The sequence below is a fragment of the Bombus pyrosoma genome, linkage group LG9 (assembly GCF_014825855.1).
Source record: "Bombus pyrosoma isolate SC7728 linkage group LG9, ASM1482585v1, whole genome shotgun sequence".
In the NCBI taxonomy this organism is placed as follows: domain Eukaryota; kingdom Metazoa; phylum Arthropoda; class Insecta; order Hymenoptera; family Apidae; genus Bombus; species Bombus pyrosoma.
Window position 1 is genome coordinate 13189759 of NC_057778.1, and position 27612 is coordinate 13217370.

At 41.9% G+C, this 27612-nt stretch overlaps 1 protein-coding gene across 1 annotated transcript in view; it reads right to left on the reverse strand.

Annotated features, from left to right (window-relative positions):
- The window catches only part of LOC122570483 (acetylcholine receptor subunit alpha-like 1), a 163355-nt gene that overhangs the window by 94616 nt on the left and 41127 nt on the right, over window positions 1-27612 (reverse strand). Inside the window, exon 2 of the mRNA XM_043732851.1 lies at window positions 17206-17481. Coding sequence (XP_043588786.1) covers window positions 17206-17463 — 258 coding nt within the window. The 5' untranslated portion in view covers window positions 17464-17481. The remainder of the gene's footprint in view (window positions 1-17205; window positions 17482-27612) is intronic.

Below are 27612 nucleotides of genomic sequence, written 5' to 3' on the forward strand. Positions count from 1 at the left end.
AGCGCCGGCTACGAAAACGTATCCGAGACACGGTCGCGACGAACGTCAGCTTGGCGTTTTAAACCAGACGATTACCGCGCATCTAACTCTGTTCTCTGTAAGCTTCGGATATTCTTTCCTTCCGTGGTTAATATTCTTTCCATTTCCAAGGCAGAGTAATGATCTCGTTTGAGAAGTAAGTATTGCACAAGGAGGGGAAAGACGATACGCAAATGTTCGCAGAAAGGATTGCCAAGTGTACGTGCTGCAGCTGAGACGATGTTGCGAGAGAAAGTCGCATTTGAGAGAAGTCGTTAACCTGTTAACCGGGACATTCCGCCAGCAGGAACTTTTACGATCCTGGAATTAAGAATAATTAATAAGGATCTGGCGATTTCAGTTTGGTCGATTTTAGTCTTGCAAATGAAATTCCACATAATTTATTCGCAACAAAGACGAAGCGACATACTTCAAGATAGAATAGAAATAGAAATTGAAAAATGAATTATTAATTCATCCACTTCGGTCGACAGGTGAAGAGGTGTAAATTTGTATTTGCGGTAAGTTATCATTTTTAATTGTCGATTTATTCTATGTTCATATCATATTAATGTGTTCTATATTTTCCATAATATTCGACGACACAAGGACTCTAGAAACATAGAATTGATACAGGTGATGATTAAACTCGGAACGAACGAAGTCAATTGCCATCTTTGTGGATACATCTCCATTTCCTCTAACTTTTCTTGTTACCTACGATTACTAACCGCTCAGTTTGCTTTCTCCTTTCCATTCGTCTGTCTTTTCCTCCTATACGACGACGCTACTAATCGTCGATTGTTACATAGCGATTGCAAATAAGCGTGTTCTTATTGCTCTATAAACGTCTTCACGAAGCGTGCTTCAACTTAAGAGAAGCATTTTATTAACAAACCGAGAAGCAAAGTTGGCTCGACGGAATTAACAGAATTTTTCGCAACGTGGCTGGGAAACGTGGCTGTTTTCTCTGCACTTGAACGAGGGGTCCATGATAGGGAGAGGCAGAGAGAGAGAAAGAGAGAAAGAGAGAGAGAGAGAGCGGGTCGAGCTTGGAGTCACGCAAACACAACAGGCCAAGGGAAGAAAACGAGTGGACGCGTGGAGGATTTTATTTACAGTCTTAATTTCGCCTGGCGTGGTCCATTCAGCGTGTGCACGAGCCGACGAGCAGCCAAGGTTATACCGATAATTACGATTCCATTCTACTTTTTGTTGGGCCGAGAGGAAGGCAGGGGAATAGAAAGCAGGATACAGCAAAGAGCGCACAAAAGTAAAGGATTTGCACGCGTATCATGCCGGCCGCGAATCCAGAAACATAATCCCGCGGGCGGGCATGCGGAATGCGCGGCACGTCCAAACCGACGCGATTCTCGAATAGAGCCGCTCGTAAATCCGCGGAGATTATTACGGGCCGGTGAAGGCGACCCTCAGGATTGCCGACGATTGCGCAAACACTGAAAAATCCGAGCGTCGGTTAAACCAACCACGTCGTATCGAGCCGCAAGCGTCTCCAGCCGAAGAAGCGTTTTTCTTCTCAAGCTCGTGAGAACGATTCTCGAATAAAATCCTCTGGTGACTAACACACGCCCGCAACCTCGCTATATCCGCCCTCTTTTGTCTTCCACGCGATCGCATTTCGGTAATTAATCGAGTCGATAAAAGCTCGGCAATGGGGATAATCGATAAAACGTGCAACGAACGAGATTCCGCGATGCGATCACGTCGATGTTCTGGCGTTAGCGAAAGAGTCTCTTTAGATTTCAGTTCTTTTTTTAGGATTAAACAGCAGGATTTACGTATACGCGCAGTGGAGGACAGCGTACAATTCGTGGCGTTGTACGCATGTCTGACCCGCGCAACTTGTTCTACTTCGGTCGGACGCGATTCTAAATAGAGAAAGCATATTCAGATCATGGTTTCTCTATATTGAGTAGAAAAATCCGTGCGCATTGTGTGACTGAAATCGTAAAATGACGTATAACGCGTGACTCGGTACGTGCGTCCGACTTTTATAGCTTCTTCTGTTTGATCTAGTCGAAAGAGAGAATATAATGTAGTGCAGACAATGTTAAATGCGAAATTTTGTATAAAGACTGAAGTGCGAAATAATAAAAAAGCGTGTCTGGTGTACGCGAAATTTCTTACTTGATTCTTACACAATTTAAAAGAGACCAATCGTACGCAGACTATAGTTTCATAACAAGGAAATTCGCGTGCTTTATATCATTGACATAATACGTATATCGAACTTGCGTGATATTTTCCACTTAATTCGAATACAATACGAAAAGAGAGGTATTTAGACGAATTATTAAAACTGTAAAAAGTCAAATAAGACGCGTGTCCCGACGTGCATGATCTTTCCTATTCGAGTACTCGCATAACTAAATCTGTAGCAACAACCGATTGTAAGAATGCAACTATAAATCGAAGAAAGATTTTTAAATACACAGTGTATGCTCGACTAACTAGAGTTGAATAACCTGATCTCGGTGCAGAATTCTCGTACGCAGCTGTGCAAGTGTTTCCGAGACGCAGCATCGAACGAATGGCACAGAAAACAATTCCATTCTCTGCCTATTCCTTTGGACAGCGATAATAACTCCGACTTGTGGGTCACCGGCACGTCGGATGAAAGGCAACGGTAGCAGTGGGATACAAGGCAACGCTAGATCGAATGACGCTTATAAAGAGAAGCAACGTTCCCGTTAGGCTCGATGACAAAGCCGGTAGAATTGAAGAGGCAGCTCAACCAGTACGGATGTTGGTCATGTAATACCTGGATCGTTCTATTGCTTCGTCGTGTTCCCAGGGACGAGATCAAGACGCTTCGAACGTACCCGGCAAAGTTTCTAGTTGCTCTGTTGCGCACCAGTTGACTCGGTCGTACGAGGCAACAACTTAACTTACGAAATGAACCATTCGCCTTGACGGTTGCAACGTTAAGTCGTATCCCTAGCTATTTCTCTTCTAATTTATTATATCTGACTGCAACTTTCATACTTCTCTTCTGGAGTCTCTGTCGTTTAGTTTTCGGTGACATCCACTGGATTAATAGTGAGATAAGTTACGTCGTTCTATTTAGTATTTACATTAGCTTACGAAAGTATTCGAACAGTTGTAGAGACCAATTATGAATACATTACGCGTGTTACATGAAACAATTTGAAATTTGATCGCCATGGTAATGAGGTGCAATTGTCATAGTTGTGTTGGTAAAATTTGAAACGGATCAAAAAATGTACATAGAAGTGTACAACAGAGTATTTAGTGCAAATGTATATTTCACGGGGTCACAAAAGTCTACACAGTGGATTATCCATTATATGGATAAGCCTCGATATTTAGTGAGGCCATTTTTAACACTTACTATACCGTCGTCCTAGTGCTTGACTGTTCTAATTCCATTTTTCAAGAAAATGTAATTAACCAACCTATATACGTCTCATTGGTATAAAGAATACAAATTTATGAAAATATGATGAAAAATCTAATTGGAAAACAACAAATATTCTTTCAAGTCCCAACCCCACACAATAATATTTAACTTCATGAACTTTAAACTCGGTTTTCTCAGTTTACGAAGTAGCGGAGATAGAACAGTTAAGAACTAGAGCGATCATATATCTATGCTACTTTTCTGATAAATATATATTTATAGATAGTAGATATACTGTAACTTCTACAAACATTTCCAGATTACTTAAACATTTTTTAAATATAATCGTAATTGTGACTAGTAACAAAAATTCATATATCTTGTTTTCGTTATTATATGAGAGAAGACTGACTTATTACACAATGAATAACCAAATTTACCTTCCTGCTAGTGTAGTCGGTACGATCAGGATTTGTATGCAAATGGGAAGGATTTGGTCTCGAGGACTTGGTTTCGATATACATATTCCGTATGCTTCCTTCGTCACGCTATATCCAATTATTAGATATGACACTTCCGTTCGGTAACGAAAATTTCCATGCTTCTTCCTAATAATTTTCAGAGAAAAGATGGGCTTACCGTACATTATCATTTGAGGAAAAAAAAAATAAACATGAACGAATTTCAACCGCTAGCAATCGACTACATGACATCGCTATGCATGTAACGAGGTAAATTTGCACGATATTTCTAGCTACCCTAGTTTCAGTCATCTTTTCATCTCTGCACAGAAAATAATAGCACGTCTATGTTCTATTATTGAAACAATTACACAGTGGCGTTGGAATTGAAACTCGGTTGCCGTGGCACGGAAAAAATGAAGAAGAGCGAAGGGTTCCGTGTAACGCGCAGCTAATTTCCGCGTGGCCGGAATCGCTGGATACTCGAAGGGTGGATACAAGAGTTGCGGCCGGTAGTTACGGCAATTGGATCCCGACCAGGCCATGGCTATTCGCCTGTGAAAACTACAGGGAACTTAATTACCCGAAGTGGCCGGTAACAAGGGAGAAAGCGATTACTCGTCGCGTTGAATCCGCGTCGATCTGTCGGTACTGTCATCAATTTGCGTATACGGGGCCGCATGTAAACTCGCGCACCTTATGCGCGAAAGCTGAGCCGCGTCGCGCCGAAAACAGATATCGATCGTGCATTGTTGCTGCCGCGGCCAGCACAAGCAACCGTTTTGTTTCCTCGACTCGATGCGACCTGGTGGGATGCGCGTCTCCCTTTCGACGCGTGTCGACGATTGGTTTCAACGGAGGCTCGCCTAACAGGAAATTACTGATGCTCCGAGAACGTTCACCGATAACTTCTAAACTATCGAACACGCGGTTTCACCAATCTCTGTCCTGCCGCCTCATTGCTACCCGATCGCACAAAAAATCTTTAGATTGTTTTTATTTAAATTCCGTTGGCGGTTGCGACTACGTGATGTTTATGACTCGTTCTGAATAACTGAAGATCCCTCGAGCTAATTACGGGGTGTGACAACTTTCCCGAATGACGTTAGGCAAAAATCACGTTCGCTTTGAATTCTCGATTTTCGTTCTGTTTTACACAACGGACCGAGTCGTCGAGATCTTTAACCTTTGAACCGGGCAGTTCGTTTACCGAAAGCACACACTGTACATATCTAGTGAGCACAGTCTTCAAAGTTGTGCAACCAGTTAAGTCGTCTTGCAGACGCATTTTCCAATGACAAATGAACTCGTCATTCCTAGTTAAGGGGTTAAGTTTATAGAAACTCGCAAAACTCCGGCTACGGAAATTTGTATAAACTCGATTCACAAGAGGATAGGAAGCGAGAGGAATAGAGAACACTTGAAGCGAAATCGCTCAAGTTCCACGACGACGTCCGAGCCAGCCTCCGAACGAGAGATCGCGAGACAAGTGACTCTTCAAACGGAGAATCAGTTTATCCAAGAAACTGGCCAAACTTCCACCGATCGATCACTGTTCCGATGTAACCTGATTCGATGGAAATTATCGGAGCAGGCGATCGCCTGTTCCTCGATGTCACGGAAATATCATTAACAGGTGATGGTTTTAAAGGCGTCTCGCGAGAAATCGATGTGGGAACTGACAGAAGAATCATTAACCAATTCATTTGACCTACATCCTTCCATTCTACCGATGGTTGCTATCAAACTTTCTTGCTGCTGATCCTGGACTTTTTACTCGAACTTCGCAAGTAGCTGAACCATGGATGAACCTCGATTACGGATTCGTTAATTGATTGAAAATCAAAGTTGCGTTAGTTATAATTATCGCAAACAATGTTAATTCGTAGCATTTTGGATGCGCGATGAATCATCCGAGCCACTTGCTAGAAAAGCGAAAATTTTCCAGGATAAATGATGAACTTATTAATACGATCATCGTATTAGGGATTTTATTATCGAAAATTCGGCGAAAGCCATGCGGAACTTAATTACACGTAGAGCATAATCCCCGAGGTTCGATCCTATCGGCCATCGCGTTCTCGTGAAAACTGAACGAAACTTAATTAGTCGAGAACAGATCAGTCCGGTCTCGAGGCTTTTAATCAATAGCCTTTTATCCAGCTTTCTGTAAATAAATTAAAGGAAGATGATTAACCCGATGACGAGTATCTGAAACTGGAGAAACGACCACCTGGTTTCCTTATTTCTGAAGAAAGTTCCGACTCAAGTATGAAAATCACTTGACTGCGCGACCAGGCTGCAACGTAATATCCTCTCTGCTAGAAATTGCCAGAATTGCCAGCTTAACTATCATAATTACTCGGAGGTTAGTCGACCGTGAAAACCTAAAGGAAAATATAATTATTCAAGCAAGGCTGTAGCAAGAAGGAACATTATTTCCTGGTCTATCGATTTTCCACTAAAACTGAAGACACTCACCGAAATTGTCGATTGTCTTCCCTTGGAACAATTTCGTCGTTCGTGTACTTCTATCCTGGTCTACCGAGGTACATAGTAGTTAGTTATGCAAAGTGTTTGGAACGCGTTAACTTTATTCCAGACTGAAGAGTTCTCTAATCTGTCCAACGATCGTCTCGGCGCATGCCGTGTCAGAAATTATGCGAATCGCGCGTTTAATCATCGCAATTAATCCGAGATCAGTCACCTATGAAGACTGAAGGAAATTGAATTATTCAGGTCGGTAATAAGGCAGGAAATGACTATGCTGGCTGTTAATTATGGGTGATTTAGAAGCATATTCGTGAATTTCCTGCTGCAGATCGTTATCGATACATTGAATATTTTAAAGCGTTTGTAACCACCAAACTAGTGAATTTTCGGCTGCATACGGTCCAGATAATATTAAGCTCTGTAGGAGTATCCTCTGACGATCTTTTAATAAGCAACATGTATAACGATAAGGAGAAAATCAGGAGAAATATAATTGCGGGATTCAAAGAGCAAGCGATAGCAGTGTCAAAATTTGGATTTTTATAAACCTGTAAAGAAAGTGAGCCTTTAATACAAAAAAATGAAAATTATTTTATATTTAAATGGCAATTAATTTAACTGAAATTGATTCAAGCGTGATCGATCCAAGATAATATTAAACAAGCAATGTCTTCGCTATGAAGTCGGTTTCACGCGATTCTAACCGACGTCGAATGATTGGCAATCACTCATACGACATTAGCAGACGTGAATCTAAGTACTTCGATGGCGGTTCCTTTGCTTGGCTATTTTATGCAAATTTTACGCTATCCTCGTCGCCGCGTGAAACTTAAAATTGACTTGGAAACTACGACCGGGGAATGACAAGGTTCCGAACAATATTTTGGAAACTTTCATGAACTTTGATCGAATGTTCTTGGCTCGTTTTAAGCGATACTAACGTAAGAGGATTTTCAAGTTTTATTGGATACACGTAACTTCGACGAAACAATTTTCAAAGACCATGGATTAAATTTTGCATGACGGCATCGAGATTATTGACATCGTCGATGAACTTTACGTACTATATAAAAATCTGTATCTTAAAAAGTATCTCTTATTTCGTTGGATCTATAAAGCAAAGTTAATCCTTTGCACTCCGAATTTTATTTCAATTTCATTAGCGGCAGCTGCCAACGCTTTTTTATTTGAAATTTACTTTAACTAAAAAATAAGGCAATTTAAATAAATAGAGGAAGAAACAAATTCGCTTAAATACCAGTTTTATTCACACTATTGTTGTATTTAGTAATTGTTAAGTGTATGATATATCTTGAAACAATTTCCAGGGTGCAATCCTGCTTTTCTTTCGCACGCTTCACAAAAAAATGAAAGAATGGAGAGTGGGACTCGACAAAGGAGCTTCTCGGATAAAAACTGATATCGAGTCACGCACGACATAGCAGTGCAAAGGGTTAATGATTAGAAGAGAGAATGAATTACGAGATCGTTAAAATTACTGATGATGACGACCACCGTATAAAAAGTGGATTTTTATGCCTTTATGAGAAATTTAAAACTGTACAAATACATCAAATGTATATTAGCATATAAGAATATACGAAAGCCACAAGTAGAAAAATCGATAAATCAATAGCTCGTCTTCTATAACGAAAAATATTTCTTTTCGGTCATGAAGCGTCAGAAAATTCAAAAAATAAAGTTATCATATTTCAGAATATCTCGCATGTGAATAAAAACTGTGACAAACTCCTATTGCTTTAGTTACGCAAATAAAAATATAAATTTGTATATATATCCACAATCTACTGATGATAAAGGGTATGTATATGACAAACGACATTACTAGTAATACTTTGATGATTAACATTAGAACTACCGATAGTTAACACGAAGCTATTTCTACCAGAATCAATCAAAATGATTGGTCTTTAAAAAATACGTAATAATAGAATATTTTTATATTTATTGATTTATTACTCTCTTACAAAAGGAATTCCATATTATGCAGTACATTTTTGGTATTATTAATCCATCTGGAACCATGATCCCTAAACGAGGGTTGACACATTTATAAAATTGTAGAACCAGTCACTTTGACTGGTGTGGTATTTCTAGTGTTAGTATCTAGCGACCTAACGATCGATCCAGGATTTTCCTGATAACTGATATCGTCATATTGAATGATACGCAGTAAAACTTTTAAAAACATGTGGGAAGTTGTACAAAACGAGGAAACTGGTTAATTGGGGTTCGATAAACAGATTGTAGGACCCTTTTACACTTTGACAAATACCAGTCATTTTGACTGGTATTGGTATAAGTAGCTTTGATCCAAAATTATTTTGAGTTTAAATACATAAAAAACAAAATAAAATTCATTATATTATTCTTTTAGTTATCGTTGCGAAAGTCATTACGTTATTGCGGAAAAAATATAACATGAAGTAGGAATTTTAAAATAAAATTGTAAAACCAGTCAATTTGACTGGATGAGTATTATACTCCAACTTATAGCATCTCAGACAACAAAATTCAAATCCATTTATATAATCCGGCAGCGGCAAGTAGTATAAACTTAGGATAACATTTGAGAAATACATTTTCTCGAAAGGACTTTTAAACTACGCCATTATTCGACACCGTGTTCAAGGAAACCACATCGTAAGAAGGTTCGAATCGTTAGGAAGGAAGTTTCTCTACCCGATCCTAATGAGCAAAAGTCTTCGTTATCGCGAAGCGACTGATAACGACGGAGTAACGCGATCCTTGTAACACTATCTTAAGAACCGAGCACCGCGACTGTCTCTTTAGATCGCGATGATGTATTTCGCTTTCCGACTGAGAAGGATTGCGAGAAACTTGTTCGCGTCGTCTAATTGTACGATGAAACTCGAGCTAATTGACAGTGATAAAAGAAGAAATTAAACAGGGGCCGATGCCTGGTGAAAAACTACAAGCAAACTTCTATCGCTTGGAAAACCAAAAAAAAAAAAAAGAAAAAGGAAAAACGACGATGCACAGTTCGTTTTACTTGGTCCGTGATGAGTTAATTAAATGTTACTGTAAAAATTCTGAAATAATGAGAGAATCTCGCCTGAGTATTATAAAACGCATAGAGAATGTTTCAGAGCAAGGCAGAAGTAAAGGAAAGGTGAAAAATGGAAATTAGCCTTTCGAAGTGCTGAAAACAGAATAACGAAAAATACGAAATGAGTTTGTTAAAAAATTACTCGACAGCATCCTCCGGAGAATTCCTTTCGCAGCCGTTCAGCAGCTACTAGTCACGCGGAATATCGGTTATTTTAAATTAAACAACGTTTCCCCGATAATTACCGAAGCAATTACAAATCTCTAGATAAATTAACGAAACAATCTCTTTTGAGTAATCATCGAAGATTCTTGCAAACCATATCGCGCGTCTGATTACATCACGTGCAAACAACCTACCGCTCAAAAGTATTCGGACACTTTAGATAGATTTGTTCTAACAATATATGAATTTTACCAAAAGGCACAAATTAGAGGCAAATTAATAATCATACGCGATACATCCTGCCGTATCACAAACTTATCGCATTATAAATTTGAATTATTTATTTAAAAAACTACCAATGCTATGTACGTATACCTTTTACAACTGAATACGCAATATTTTTAAACGGCAGCGTACATCGGCGTGTATTTTTCAGTCGTCGCGTCGTGGTGGTCCATTCTGTAACTGTCGCTAAAAGAAGCAAAACGTAATAGCGCGATCTCGCTTATTTGCATTGTATCGTTCCGCCGTGTATAATCCGCCCCTCTCCCGACGAGTTCGTGTAATGGGAAACGGCGCGTTTCGTTTACCTCGTTCAATTTAACTCCTTCGAGAAGCGTAATTTGCCCATTCGATTTAGCCGAACGAAATACCGAAGTTCCGCAGCTGCATCGTTAACGTTGCGCGATCGACAACAGAGGTTCGGCTTAATTGTTTACCCGAAGGCATGCCGATTCTATTCAAGTAATCCGATCAATGCGGAGATTAATTTAGAAAATCGTCGAGATCGTGCCGACTAATCGACAAGACCAAAAAGTTTCATGCCGCGAATTTTCTTTTTTATCTGGCGATTGAGAACCGTATGAATATTAAATACGAAAGACTGCCTTGGTAATTATCGCTGAAATCAACTTGGCAATTCTTCCCTAAATTCCGAGGAAACAGAATCAAACGCTGAATACGGCCAATTATACGACGTTTAATTAAACTACCATCCATCGAGCAACGGTGCTCGCTCGCTTCTTAGAAACGACGAATCGTCGTAAATTCTGGTCCAAAAATACGTCGAACATCGTGCAATTAAACGCGGCGAGCTCGACGGCGTTGGGTATCTAATTAAAATGCTCTCGACCAGCCAACTGGCCGTCATAATCACTAGTTAGCTGCGCAATTCGTGTCTAAAATGGCGCGAGAAGAATCGAGCCGTAGCTAGTTCTCGTTCATTCCCAGCTCCTCGGTTCCCCGCCCAAGATAGCCAGAGCTTCGGCTTAATTAGAAGAAACGAAGAGAACAGCGAAGGGTCGTGTGCCCTTCGAACCGTCAAATCGTTTTCCTGTGCAGCTTAAACTCGACGAGACTTAACCTTTCCCTTCCATTCCGTACCGTACGTGCTCTTCAATTACACCTGTTTCGGAATGCTCGATTTAATTGGATCTACTTCGATCACTGACGCCCATTGCTTCCGAATTAGCCGCTTCTTCCTCAACGGACCTCTACTCTACTCTGCTACGACTTTGCCATCGAATCGCGATCTTTCGTTTGATATGACGGACTAAAGATTGTTGGATTTGTTGGAAGTTCTTCCGAAACCAAGCTGATCCAATAGAGATAGATTAATTAGGATCAGAACGTTAATAACGCGTATTAAATTAATAAAGTACAATTGCAATTAAGGAATTTTCAGAAAATAAAGTTGAACAGTTTGATTTCTAAATGGTTCATATATATATTATTGTATAAACTGCACAATTTCACTTGCTCGAGTCCACTGATTCTACAAATATTGGTTGATCGATGGAATTGCACCGCAGGATCACCGGTGAAACAAATAGCACCCATACTCGAGCTACGGATTTTTCGCTTTTCACTGGACGATCGAGCGTTTAATTATCGTTTTTCCCCGGCTTCTAAATTCCGAGAGCCATATGAAACGACAATATTTGCCCGATCACACGGAGCGTCTTCTTTCGCTCAGGGTTCTGTGTGCTCTTTGCGCAAATCCTCTCGCAATACAAACAATAGCTAGGTCCGTGATTTCGTGGCGCGGCTACTTGTCTAGCTAAAAGTCAATCTCGCCCAGGCCGTGGCTCGTAAATCTCTATAAAGTCGAAGGCCGCTGTCCCGTGGCGAACCACCGTGAGTTCAAGAAGATGCTCCCTTGAAAAGGAGGCCGTGTAAATAATGGCTGGACGTTGCTACGCTGTGAGAGTCACTACTCCTCTTATGGCTCTTCTGGGACATCATTCCTCTGTGACCAGGTCCGCTCACTTGCCACATACGTTAACCCGTTGCCGCTCGTTTCGCCCCTCCGATCGTTTCTTCAACGAGATCCTCTTCAATTCATTCCACCTGACGTTTTTAAATTTTTCGCCTTTACGATGCACCTTGGTAGACTTCCATACGCATTATTTTACCGAGTCTTGGCAAAGGCATCCTTCGAGAGATTTTGCAAACTCTTCTCGAGGATCCTCCATGTTATACTCCAGGGACGATTCTAAAGATTCCTGTGATCCTTCGACATTTATATTAAAATAGCCATAGTCGTCCATCCAATATACATACCTATGACTCAGTTTAAGCTACAGACCTTCTAAGTTGCCTTACCATTGAATCTTTTAGACGGCCTCAGATGAAACACTCGCCCCTTTATTTTCTTCTTTCTTCACCTCTTCCTTCTCTTGCTTACAGGGTTGCAGTAAAATCGAGTGTTTGAGATTAACGCGCTTAATTTGCCTAAAGTGTGTGAATTAATTGTTGAACGGTGAATTGTTTGCTTTTCGTTGCCTTTCATTGCGTCGTGCTTGTACTTTCACGTATTATAATTATTTGATATGCAATCTAAGGATAGCGGTTTTTGATAGCGTATGAGATACAAGCAAGTCTGTTTGCAGGAAGATGTGTCTGTATACTTGAAAGTGTCCTTATCCAGCAAATCCGACAACGAGCCTCCCGCATAAAAGCCGCGTGTGCACGAAGCGAACTCGGGGAATCACACTCGACTCGAAAATCAGCTTCTCATCAAAGAGCTTTCGCTCGAGTGTCTGCCTAACCGAAGGGGGTACTAAGCCAGCCCAGTCAAGCAGTCGACACCTTCATTGTTTCAAGGTGTGCGCCATCGAAAGGAAAGCTGCCGCTTCTCTTCCGTTACCGTTAAACGTGCATCCACTTACGCGTACCAAACAATTGGCTGGTTAGCCTGTGATTATTGATCGGATTGCGAAGCTTTCATCGGCCGTGAAAAGTGGGCGTTGGCTGTTGCGTGACACGAGAAACTAGCCGGTTGAAAGAAGGAAACATCGATGCTAAGAATCGATTCGACGAGATTCGCTATCGTCGTTGATCCAACAGGATCGTACTCGGAAGTTTCACTGCTGCTACGTTCAATAAGCATGGCGAACTATGAATTCCGATTCAGAGGAGAAGAGTGGATCGTATCCTCGGAAGGACGCGCGTCCCACGACCATCGAGCATCGATGTTTCTGTTATTTTAATCGTTTCGCAACACTCCACCAAATGGGTTTCGCATGTCGTCTAGTTTACGGATCGTTAACTCGCGAGTGCAATCCTCCCTTTTTTTTTTTTTTTTTTGCATCGCACGCGTGGCCTCTTTACGTTCGCTCGTAGCAAAGAATACAAATGGTGACGGTTATCGCCGGTCTCCCCTCGGTTTCCTTGGTTTACGACGCAATCGCTATTAAAATATGCAATCGAGCCGACACGTTATCCTTCATCAGGGTTTCACCATCCTCTCGGGAACGAGAGACGCAGTTAACGAGCCGTTTGTACCCGACGACGTTGAATATTTTGCATGAAGCTCGCGACGTCGGGAAAGATATCGCGCGTGTAGAAAATTCTTGTCGACTTGCACGCTGCAATTTCGATCGTTTAAACCGACGTTACATCACTCTCGCGTAATTCCGGCTCTTGTCGGACTAATTAAACTGTTCGGAAATACTCAGAAGGTATGTCCTCCGAGGGGAAATCAAACGGAATCGGCTCGACGTTTTTCAACAAAAACGCTCGCTTGCCTAGAGAAAGTAAATTCCCGATAATTTCAGAGTATTAAATTTCCCGACAAACTATTTATCGCTTGGAAAGCGATTAATTTATTATTGCTCGTTTAAACGATCTCGGGCTTTCATTAAAGGAAACTCCATCAGAGTATTCCGGCCGTTTTACATAAAGATATTGAAATTCGCGTCTCGATAAAATGTTGCCCGAATTGCCTCGATACGTACCAACAAAATATTCCTGTTTTTCTTTTTCTTTTTTCAATTCTGATAAAATTTTTCTCTGTCTATTTATTACGCGATACGAGGATATGGTAATTCGAATAAAGCAGCGCGTACCGTGGTTGTTCGCGCTCGGAATAAATCCTTCTCTGTCCAGTGGGCTAGAAATTTATTTTGTGCTCGAACATTTCCGACCATCTCGGGTAATTTAGGCTTGTTGCCGCTGCATCGTTGTTGATTCACGGCTTCTAAGTAGAATCAGCCAACAAAGCGTGGACCGGCCGAGTGTCATTGAAATCCTGTGTTCGCGCTGTGGTTGCAAGTTCAAGGAGTCGACGAATGCACACAGTTGCACGTGATAATTACTGTTCGTGAGAAGCTCGCGGAAAGTCCGCACTCGACGCGTGCCAAGTCGTAACTCGCAAACGTCATTCACATGCCACTGACGTTTATTCGTTATACGGTTTTAAACGATCTTTGAATAGGTTCGAGATATTACTTAAATCGATAAATAAATTAGCTCCGCCTTTAACTTCGAGACACGTAGTTGGAAGCTGCCTGTTCTGCTTCATCGTTGCACCGATAAACTTTTTGCAGTGATCGCAGTCGAACGAAACGCGCGCCATTCTCATCGATCGATTTTAATTCAATTGTATAGGCCAGCACGCCACATGAAACAGCAAGCGCCGCGCAAACAACGATAAAGAGATTTAATCGAATAACGCGGACATCGCTGAGCTTTGTCGCTTTCGAGTTTATAATAACACGCGGCCGACAATTAGATTTCATCTTCCTTCTATTTAGGACGGGGAATTTATTTTCCGTAACTGCGCTGCTTTGCATGTAGTTTAGCGTGTCCATTAACGCCTCCTACACATTTTCGTCCAGAAACATCGAACGTAGATGATGCATTCCACGCGAACTAGGCACGATGCACTGAAAATACATTTTCTGCAACTAATTCGTGGCTAGAAATCTTTTTTAGAAATATTTTCCTTTCGCTTCTCTTCTCTACGATTGGATATTTTCCAATGCCCTCTTCATAATTTTCCTTCGCACGAAACAATTTTTCCATTGCATACGCAACCAGTGTACGATGTGTCTAAGCGTTTTTCTTGCGTGTTTCTCTTGTATTGCATATTTTCAACTTTCTTCTTACCTGCTTCGTACATTTGCTTCTTTCAAGTTTCCAGCGTTCACGGGTTTTGTGTATGCCGTTCGCTTTCTGCTCTCAATATCAGCCATAAAATCGGGAGAAGAAAGAAATCTCGGCTGTTAGGGGATTCCAACTCGACACCTCGTGGTTCAAATCGAACCACGCTCCACCATATCGAATGATCCCGACATTGTCTTTCTATTTCTCTAAATTAGTCCTCTGTTTCTACAGCTAAAACTACCTTCACGCGTTTAAAATTCAGTTCATTCCACTTTTAATCTTCCTTCTTACAACACAGAACCACTCACTTTGCGAATCATAATACGATCGGACCATCAGGCCAAGAACTGTATTCGATCTGAATCGAAATTACGATCGTCTCAAGAAACATCTGCATTTTCACGATTTTCACGTATGTGACGAGGAACATCAAAGCGTGTCAACGAAATTACAGAAGTCCTAACTACAATGTTTCGTTAATATGCAAAAGACATTTCCAGTAATGTACGTACCAAAACATCGCAAAATTTGTATTATCAAACGATCCTTTGGACCGCGTTCTCCTCGCAGATTACACCGAGGAAAGAAACGGCATGCGAGCCACGAGCACGTACGAAACGAGATTTGGCGAGTCCCAGCGCGTACCAAGCAAATCCGCAGTGGAAAGTGGTCGCAGTGAAATTACAGTGTTGATATTCCATTGATAATAGCCAACGCGACGGTCAACCAAACCGGCTGGCCAACCGATAACAAATTAATTATAGTTTGAACGGAGGTGAACACGTATTTAGTCTATAGACATCCGTGATCGAGGTAATTACAGCTGAAATTCGGACCAAGCTACATAAGCATGTAACACGAATGTAATAACCAAGGAGACAATGCGGCCGCGGAGGCGAAATGGGAGGAGGGTATGGTCACCTATGACAAGAAGGAAGGGATAGACAATCGCGTAATTGTAGCACATTGATCCGTCGAGAAGATGACCTCGAGTGTGTAGGTAGCCGTTCGAGATCCGGCAAACCTCGAGCCGAGACACGATTGATTGCTTGCGATCAGATTATGGCAATTAATGGCTCAAGTGCTATGGATCGAACCCGCTTGTAAATTAGTTCCGGTTCCGGGCAGAAACTCCCGGAATTCAACTTATCACCGCAAGTACGTGGACGCGCGGTGTATCGGTGCCTGTATCTGCTGCATAATCCATACGCCATGCCAGTTCGGTGCGTGTTGGCTCCAAACGAATTTCCAGTTAGCCGAACGCTTCCCTGCCGAACGATCGTGTTCGACGAGAATGCAGAAACAAATATTCCGAGCACCCAGTTATGTATGGATGCGGCGAATTTCGACCAAGTATTGCAGCTCGGTGTGGATCTCACGATCCAATGTAAACGCGCCTGAATCGCGAAAGGAAATGGCAGATTTTAGCGATGCAACGTTCGCCAGTTGCCTGCGAGAACGATTATTTCGTGCTTTCCTCGCGTCAAATTCATCGTACTGCTCTTGTAAATTATAAATAATGATAAATAACATTAGTAATTGTGTATATAGAAATGCGTGCAGGATACTGCAGCGTAGGCGAATACAACAAGACTGCAAGGCTCATGTGCAAAGATTATAAAAACGAATGCTTAATTTCTTCTAATTGAAATATCGAAAAATTCAGATTCAGCGACATTTGCTTTTCGATGTAGTATTCGAGGGAAGAATTTTAAACAAAAAGCAAATATTACAGCGAAGCAGCCTTTCAAATGAAATATTTCAACCATCGATAACTATAATCCGCGCCCTCTACACACAGGTTAACTCGCGTCCTCCTAATTCATTGCGAAACGTCCGTTTGCCTCCTTAGAAAACTCGCGCTTCGAATGGCGGATGTTCCCACAGGCATTCGCGATCGTTTTCCCCGCTCTTGCTATATTCTCTCCATGCATTATCACTAATTTGTATAGGGCGTACAGTATTTGCCTAATAAATTTCCCGTTACAAATAACGTTCCACTGCAGGACTTAATAAATTACCGTGACGAGACAGGGTAGAAGCGCAATTACCCGCGCAGGGTGAAATCGAGGCCTGGCGAGGGGGAACAACCCGATGTCAGAAGCCACCGCTCTTGTTCCACATATCTCACCGGCGTTCTACACCGATTCTATAGTTTCTAACGCTATTCATGCGCTACGATAATGGGTTAAGTGGGGTTTACTCACAACGTCGATGAGCTGGGAGAGGCGTAGTCCCATTTTGACAGTGAGGCGATCGCTGTTGTTGCCAACAGGCCGGATGAGGCGGTTGTAGTTCGACAGCAGGTCATCGTAGAGACGCTTCGCTTCCGGATTGGCCGAGGCACCCGGAAACGGAGCAACAAGACAGGAAATGGCCGTCGCCATCGCCAGCAATCCGCCCAACCTAGACCACCATCGCCACCAGCCTTTCCCACCGTTGTTCGACCAAGCATCCCTAAGCATCGTACGCCTTGTCCACCCCTGAAATCATAGTATTAAACTCAATATTAAACGTTACTCATTTCATCCATCTTCTTCAATTATATGGACATATATTTTTGTTGCACCGTAGGTGAAAACGTTATAACGTTAAAAGTTTCGTGTAATACGCGTAATATATTCGACAAAATTTGTTGTCATAAATATTAAAATATTAGGTTGTCCGAAAAGTGTCGTTCTTTTGCAAACGTGTTTTTTTACAACAATACACCTTCATACGAACGTGAAACCAAGTCTAAAATATCGCGGTGTTTATCTCAACAGAACGAAATGGATCGTACGTGATTCGACAAAATAATATGAAGCAAAAAACGTTATGCGTCTATTATTTCCTCATAAAACGAAAGAAACTTTTCGTACAACCTAATACTTTGGTGAGTTAGTGTCGTTTAATCGTGGAATTAACGGCGAGATAAAGTTTACACGTTTCGATTGCTGAGATTCAAATTGTATAGGACAGAAACTTAATACCTTTTAATGAAATATTGTAAACAGGATATCAATATGCAAATGTCTTTTGCAGTTCAAGGTTCAAATTGCTTTTACAAAACGCGTACAGTTCTGGGCGCAGCTACATCAATGGGTGTCTCTTGTTAATCCTTTAATTTATCACCGCGCTATATCGTTTCCACCGAGCGTACGATAGATACACGTTCGACTCGAATAGCTGTTGTTAAATCCTTCACTTTCTGCTCGACTTCTCCAAGGTCTTACAAATAGAAAACAAGTTATCGCGAAAGAAGAAAATTTCCTGATTCCCTGATGAACAAGTAGTTTTAGTGACAACAGCCTGAAACATAGTGGAGCGGGTGTACGGTCTTTACGGGACACCGAGTATGTGCGCAGAAGACACGTGTTTGTCGGCATCTCATAATGCTTTGACGTCAACTTTTCAAGCGAATCATAGTACATAGTAAGGCGTAAGTTGGTTGCCAGACGAAGTCATTTACTAGCCGTGGAGAAGAGCGTAACCGGCCATAAAGGAGGGCTTCAACGGCATTGTTGTGTCGCTGAAAGGAAAGGGGAAGGGGAGGGAACCTCTTGAGCAACTTTTATCGCTTCGTTGCTGACCTACCTGCGGCCATTATCAGCGTACCTATATGCCTGGGAAAGCTACTTTCCCGCATTATCCGGCGATATACATTTCTCCACGTTCATTCGTTGATTCTGAATATAAATGAGCTCGAACCTAACGCGAGCACGTTGAGAGCATCAGCTTTCAATTTTTGTCAATCGCGGCCAAAGTGTCGGTACGTTATCGTCGTGCCAGTCAAAATCTTCGCAACGTGAAAAAAAAGTAACAAGAACTCGGGATATCGATGGACATTACCTTTTCTCGTGACAGATTGATAAATGATTTTGATTTCGTCCGTCGCTTCCTTTGCCATTAGGTTAATCGATGAATTACGTAAAAAGGTATACTCGCTATGGCTATGTAAATGAAATTTATATGTTTCACCGCGCGCCATCCAGAGAATAAATATGCCCCGGATACGAACGGTTTCATTGATGTCTGCCATAAAATTACAATCGGTGCCCGTTCAAACTGCACATCCGCAAGAACCAGCCTTGTATTCATGATTTTATAGTGGCGTGGTATCGATCGGCTCGTTGAGAATTCGCTCAACGCATCGGTGAAGAACTTTAACGCGCGAAATTATGCATCTGCGATATGTTTCGTTCGTCGACAGGACGTATTCACAAACCAGTCACTGACTGAATAACTTCTTTGAGATTCGTAAACGTTGACAAATATTCCTCTCTCAACACACTTATACGTCGTGTTATTAACGGAAAACTACTGCCTTTCTTTCCTTTTTTATTTTTCTTTCGATGTCGATTTTTATACAGCGTCAAAGAATCTGTTTTATTCGTGGAAAAGTTCGTTCGGCTAGCGGCTGTGGCACGCGAAATCAACGTGCGTATTTCCGCGTTCTGTCGAAAATTTACAAAGCCGAGCGTCGCATTTAATCATCGGCTTCTATTTTAACGCCACATAGGAAACGCCCGTGCTGACGTTACGTATCAACGTTCGACTAATGCACCCAAATGCGTCGATTCATTGATTTTCCCGCAGTCATTTGCATTTTGCGTGTCCGCGAAGCGACAGTAATTAGACGTAGCGAGTGGGCGCCTGATGGAAAAGTGAAACGAAACCGCACGATTGCACACCGATAAAATTGTCAGGATATCGTTATCGGTATCGCTTAACTAACCAGATATACGAAAAATCGTTTCATTCGAATCGATGCATTAGCCGATAACAGCCACTTTGTTAATAATTTATTAGAATAATTTATCGATCAAATCTTCAACATAAATAAATTATGTTAATGTGTACATATACAAAGACAGTCGCACGTAATATCAACTATCTGCAATTTATAAAAATCTCAAAATAAATCTACAAATATACAAGCAAAACTTTCCAATGAAATTCTAACACCTTCGAACGACACACGACAGATTAAACGAATAATAATAATTCCATCGTCCGGATATTTTTAGGATGAACTAACGGCAAGGTCAATAGCGAGCCACAGGCCGAAAAACTTTTATCGACGGTTGCTGGTTTTTATCGGTCGACCGACTGATGAACTATTTCCACGTATTAGAAAATGAAAAATGGCGCTGGGCCAAGACGACCCAAGTCGGTCAGAAACCTCACGGGACCCTTTCTACCTATCTGGGCTGTGTCGGGTCGCCAGATAAGACGACCCTGTGGTCATTATCAATCCCATTCGTTTCCAGCCAGCCTCTGGCCACCGAGTTAATTACACCGGAATTCCGTACATCCCTGGCTTTTCCTTCGTTCCCTATCGTTGCACCTTCTTCGCCCCTGACCATCCCTTCGTTAGCCCGGTTCTTGTAACGAACCCCGTAGCGTACTGTAGTTTTCGAGTTTATCGTCCCCTGTCAATCTCTTGGGAGGACGAGGGTGGCTGGTATCGGGTTCACGACTCGATATATACTTACGGGAATTTAGTAGGGGATCGTTGTCATTCCACGATTCTCTAGCGACACACTTTGAGTGATTTATGCCTGCTTAGCTGTCCAAATGGTAAATGCGCACGCGAGGAATAATTTAGAAGGCAGAGGCCGATTTTCATCCTTCCTCTGCTATCGAAGGCGGGATTAATTCTTCGTAGGAGCAGATCAGTTCTTATTGACGTGGAAGAAATACGAAACGTACCTGCGTTTAAGTATTTTATAGGATTCGTTGATTAAGATGTGTGTCGCGTACAAATTAACCCAAACTGATTAATAACTCGTGTTATTTACGCTAAAAGAGTCGATTATTTTTTTACCGATCTACGAGTTGCACGCGCTCTTCGTGCAACAGCTACAGAAAGGAAAATGAAATCTGCCTGCTATCGACCTAATACTTTGTGTAAACTCTTGCTCCAGCTGCAGCAAATCCCAAAGACAACTTCATACCTTGCTTGAGCACAGAGTGACCTAGCAGATATGTTGTTTAACAAGCAATCCGTTGTATAAACGCAAAGGAAAAATCGACCATTGCGACGACACTCGTTCGTACACTGTAGCACCAAGCAGGGTAAACGATACCAGGTTGTAGTCGATCGAGTAGTTGGCGCTATCGGGCCGTCTGCGACATAAGGAAACGGATATAATGGAATCAATAATGAGCCCTGGTTGACACGTTCATCAATCTGGATCAGTCAGCCGTCGTTATCCCCTGTATCTTGTCGGGACTACGAAATAATTACGAGGATTTGCTTCCATGTGTTTGTGTATCGATCGCGGTGAACAAGAGGGTGAATGGAAAAATATGTGACAACCGGTTTATTCATCGAACGAATGAAACGTATCAGGGAAAAACACGAAACCCAGGTTTATTGGTAATTCGTCACAGTTGCAGTCGCGCAAGATTTCGCCGCGGATGACTGGCAAGCCTTGATCGTTGCCCGATTAATTTCGCTCGCAATTTGTAAGGGAACGCGCGATGTAGTTTACAGTACAGTTTTCGATATTTTCAGGAACGTTCATTTCCTTGATGATCGAGGAGTACAGAATGGATGGATCGTGCCGTCGATTATATGACAGATATATTTTTGATCCGAACGACACCAGACGCGAAGTCTGGAATGTGTAATATAACGTGAGTATTCCGTGCTGCCGAGAGCTGTGAAAAATGTTACAGCTCGATGAAGTATCGCCAATAGAGCATTTTGATTCGAGCTTAAACCACGTATGACATGGTAGGTATAAAAAAAAAAAAGGAGACGGAATTAGGAATGTCTAGATGAAATATCTTCTAAAACGATGAAAAATAAATGTTTAAGCGCTGATCGAAGATAAGCTAGCAGTAACGGATAACAACAAGTAATCGTCCGGTTTATTACATTCACGGAAACTTTGCGCGCATTTATTGAAAGGAGACGTGGCAATGGAGCTGTATGAATGCACATCGTCATCGTTCAGTGTCCCGACGACGCAGCTCGAGCGTTGCAACTGGGCTAATCGAATCTCGCGCCACGTACAGTCGCTAACTAAGCTTTTATATACACGTTCGGTTGGCGCATTAATTGGACCGACTCTCTATTTCGTTTCAGCTGGTGTGGCTGTTAGGAAAGCGCGAAAAGCTGGAAAGAAAATAAACGTCTTAAGAGCGTAGAAAGAGGATCGGCTGAAATACGAGTGGCTGCTTTCCTTTCCATACGATCAGAGAGCGGACCTTTAAATTTCTAACGTTTCTCCCGCGAATCTCTTTCGTTTGTACGAAGAATGATTTTCCGCTAATAATACATTAATGATACAGACACGCGGCCGTAAAGTATGCTTTCAAGTTTCCGCTGGAATTACAATGAGCTATCGATTGTAACAATTAACGAGGAGCGAGCGTGAAGAGGTAAGCAAAGCAACGAGCGTCGCCCCAAGGCGAACGAACTTTCCCCCTGACCGCAGGACATCGAGGGATACCGGGTCGGCTAATTAAAACGACACGGGCGAACACAAAAACGCAGGGGTTGAGGCTTAGGGTGTGGGTGAAGGAAGCGGAATGTAAACGACACGACAATAAAATCAACGTCTGCCGTAGGCTTTTCAACGTTTTTATAAGGCAGTCAGTGTACTCTTTTTTAGCCGACGAGACGCGGCTTAATTTAGAGCACCGACCAGATTTACGGGGGCGGTTCTCCCTCGAGCTTTGCAGGTTATGGATCGTGTACCGCTTGACGCGTGACAACGTAGGAGGATTGGAGATTGCAAGGACCAAAACGATGTGCTACCACGTGTGTATTTGTTCTGTTCGTACGTGTGTCTAGATGTGTGCGTGTCTACATACACGTATATACATATACATAAATAGATAGACGAATGAGATCGCGCGTGCGTTCGAGGGAAGGGATTAAATGAAAAAAAAAATCAATCTTCTCCTACATCTGTCTCTAGCAAATCTTCGGGAACAAAGCTTTTCACATAAATCGAGGATCGATGAATCACCATGGCTAGTCATACATACACCCTGCTTCCGATACAGTAGGGAACACGCCGATTCAGCCAGTTCACGATCGATGATAGTTCCGTATCGTCGATAGCAGCGACGAAAGTAGCGAAGATTCAGCTGGAAATTACAGCCGGAAAAATATGACCGGTCTGGACAGCGCAGCGTCGCGAATTAATCGACGAGCCAAGAGCAATGTCCGTGCGCGACAGAAACATCGACCAAGTGTTCCAGTTTTGTGATCGAGCGCCCCATCGACCAGAACACGATACCCGACAAGAACTCGCGACTCGTATTACGATTTTATTCGGGAAACGTTTTATTTTACAATATCCGTGTGTCAACGACAGTTGTGAAAACACGAGACACGTTTAAGCTTGCGAACAGATATATAGTTATGCGAATATGTAAATTAGAAACTGGAATAATTATTAGAAAATTATTTAAGTCTTTAATTTATATTCATTTTAGACTGCAAAAGCTTCTTAATTATGTACATTAACGTATATCGTGTATCACACGTATAATCATTATGTTTTTACCTGTTTACAGGTAATTTTCAAGCAATATCGTCGTACCATTAATTTATTTATGGTATTTATTGTTGTTTGCTTTCATAAATATTTACGATATATCATTTAAACGAATCAGATTCACATTTTGAGCAACGAAATTTCAACAAAAATATGTATCATCCGAATTGTGTTGTATGTTCAGGATCGTCATGCAACAGGATCTACAATTTTTATCAGCCAATTGTTTTTCTAACGATCTAGGTCAATTATTGCGTTTCTTACTAAAATCGGTGTATTCTTAGTAAACGTGTACACATATACATATATGTACTTTTCTAATAAAAATGAGAACGTTAAAACAGGAAAGCACTTCGTATGATCTCGCACTTCGTCATCATCAACGCAGTCGAATTTCGCAGTCGAGACGCAGATAGCTGGAGTCGTGGGAACAACAACAACAGGAACACGCAAAGCTGGCACGGTTTTCCACTAGCTCGCATTTTCGCTGCTCCTAATGACCGACACTTTTTACCGTCTCGGAACGCGAACCTTTCTCGCAAAAAGTCTGGCAACCGCGAGTTCTTGCATAAATTGTCGCGAATGAACGCTCGCCAAACGCGGCTTAATCCTCCTTGGCCGTTTGATAAAAAAAACTAAGCTCAAGAAGAGCGGTGTAATTAGTTCGAAAAGCTGGCAAAGCGCAGTTACGAAACGTTCGCACGATTCTCTATTTTACGATTGTTCAAATGACGCGGAATTGCTAACGCGAACATTTTCCGTCGTTTCGTTCGCGCTGCGGGTGAAGCAACGGTTGACGAGCTTCCCTATTTAGTTCAAACGAGAAACTAACTATCCGTGTAATTGTTGGCGTTACGACGATGAACGATAAACGGTCAATCTCGCGTATGATACTTTACTAAGTATGTCATGTTGTTCATAAGCGAACTACAATAACGTTGAAGCCCGATCGATTATAGCTTAACCAAAAGCGTAACAAACGCAGGTCAGAAATCTGATCCGTCTACCCGATTCCGATAGATTTTCCATCTGAAAAGTTTAGTGGGCTGTTATGGTTTCGAGTTTGTAAACGACGCGGTATAATGGCCAGTTGAAATAGCCGGCCGTGATCAGCGAAACGCGTCGATTGACCAGTTTCCAAGGGATTCGTAAAATCGTCGTCGTAAAAGTTGTTTGGTTCGTTGGTAAACGTGTGATGGGAGCGACGCGGTTAACGCTTGCCATTTTGCCCAGCTGGTTCTCGTATTAAAAATCTTACAAAGGGGGGAAAAAGCGCGGACGGGTGAAAAGCAGGTGAATCGTTGAAAACGGCATTCGCGTGTCAAGTGTAGGATAATTCAATAATAGCGGGCGTACGAGAAGGGCTGACAGAATGGCCGAGAAGCAGAGAGAACGGAGGCATTCAGATGCAAACTGAAGAGAATGGCCGTGGGTCGAACGAAGAACGCACAATGGAAAGCAATCCGAGTGATCTACGAGACCCGCGCCAACGACGATCTCAATCCATATGGATAAACTAATTCAAGACGTCGCTTTATATACGTACATCCGCATCACAATGAGAAAGGCTTCTCCAGAGGGATGTCGATTCAATGGAAAACGTCCTGTGACGTCGTCCCTATATCTTTCGTGTGACCACGGAAACCGAGACCGCCATTTTCGAGCACGTACTAGACTCTGAAATGAGCTCGACTTTGTCCAACGTTTTCAGAGTGTTAAATCTTCACGTTCCAACTAGTTACGGAATTATTTTTACGTCCCTTTTCGTCCCTTTTCGTCCCTTTTCGTCCTGACATTTTCTACTTTGTTTTTTTTAAAAAGTCGATAACATTAAACTAGGAATGTGCGTAGAATGTCAAAAATTGTCACGTGTAAATCTTCGCAGCTTTCCTCAATGGTACCGGAAAACGTTTCACGCGTGCGAAGAAGAACAATTCACCAAGTCGACATATTAGGTCGTCCGAAAAGTTTCTTTCGTTTTATAAGAAAATAATGAATGCACAACATTTTTCGTTTTATATTATTTTATCGAATTACGTATGATCCATTTTGTTCTATCAAAGTAAAGATCACAACGTTCGACAGATTAGGTTTCATGTTTGTATAAAAATGCGTTGTTGTAAAAGACGTGTCTGTAAAAGAAAGACACTTTTCGGACAACCTAATACTATGGTACATCCTAGCAGAGCCGAAAAAGTCGACCAAAACAGATAAATATATTTTTCAAATTTCCTTTCAATTTATGTTGGCGCAGATTACGTTTATACAGAGACATCTATGCACTCGTTTAAGGCATTTCTAGCACGAAAATATCCCTCGAAAGTAAAACACACTGGGACTCGGCACCATATTCTTCACGCATGTCCCACATTCTCTCCATACAAAGAAATTTCTTGGCTGTCTGTACTTTGTACGCGCTATCAAACGATTCAGAAATGGACAGAACAGCAGCTTTACGTTATAATATACGGCATTTTCAACGCTGAAATTATCGACGTTATGTATTTGACATTTTCTAAATGAAAGCTTTTATTCGAAAACCCTGTGGTCGAAGCTGAATTTTAAAGACAAAAAAAAAAAGATTCTTCTAGTCGGTTTACATAACGCATTCATTTTTCATTAATCAAACAGTCATTTCTGCAGCGGCTTACTACAGGGATTATGCGTTAAAACTTTCAACTTGAAGGATGTATACGTCCAGTACGATAAAGTTATGGCTCTTTAAAGATTGAATCGTACACAGATAATACAGGAAATAATAAGGAAGAAAGGATGATCAAAGTTTCAAAGAAATTGCAACAAAATCGATCTACGCTGCAAGCACCTTAATTATCCGCGTAAATCGTCCAATCATACATCAAACGCAATGCAACCTGACAACGAGCTCGAGAACGTTCAATGTTCAGGCCGTCTGCTGTCAAACGCAGCGACGCTGGTCAACAGTTGCCACGATATCTGACAAACGTTCGAATATCTTTTCGTCGAGCGTCGTCTTTTTAAACACAGCCCGTTTCTTTCGAGTTATCTAAAATTCCAGGAAATTAGAAAAGATCTAGACACCGAGGAAACGCGATCGTTTGAAAAGAGCGGACGAGTATCAGGAGAGAAGCAGGAATTTTCAAACGATTCGCACGGTGAAACGGTGAAAAATCCTGCAGCGTCGAGATTTAAAGGCCGCTGCAAGTGACTTTAGGCGATAGGAATCAAAATTCGGTGGATCCGTGGTGCAGCCGGGAGGGCGGGGGCGTGAAATGGTCCTTTTACTCGTGTTTATATGCGGCACCACTGAAATATCGGCTTTGCAACTGACGCGCAGCATATCCGGCGAAAGATATTTCAACGGCCCTCAACGTCTGCGCGCGTACACGCGCGCTGTATCGTCGAACGCGCTCGAATACGCTAGCAGGGGATTTTCAGCCTTGTCAAATGTACGCCAGAAGCGTATTTTTCCGACACAAGTACAGTTTCTTCTATGAGAAAGAGAAAATCATATTCAACTTTTGTTTTCTACAAACATATTTTTTCTATGCTTTCTCGCTCTCGAAAGCAAACGTTCCGATGTGAAATTTCATTCTTCGAATCAAATTCGAAAGAAGCGCCATTTCTCATTCAAAAATATAAGCTTCCATGCGGTACGTTATTTAAACCGAGGCTCGAAACCTGGATATGGTAAAATTCATAGGTAAAATCCTATTTTCCATCTTATCGTTGTCTCGTTCTTCCTAAGATTTTAATGCCACCGTGAAACTCATTCGAGTATCGTATACAAACGTGGAGAATACCTGTCGTTCCTCTCCTTTGCCTAAAAATTGACCGATGGTCTCAGTTACGATCTTTAGCCCGCGAATCGACGGAATTCGGGCGAAAAGAACGTAGCAGGGAGAAACACATCGCGTTTACAGCATCGTGGGCGGAGACTTTACCTAATGAATTTTCCGGAGCAGCGGGTCTTTCGAATAACGGCTGCCTATCATTTTGTGCGGAGAGTCCATCGCCTCATTAACCCAATTAAGCAGCGTAGCTTAATGACACACGGCTTCTCTACCTTCTTTTTCTTTTCCTTCGCTTTCTTTCTTTCACCGTTTCTCCCTTTACCTTTTTCTCCCTGTTCTT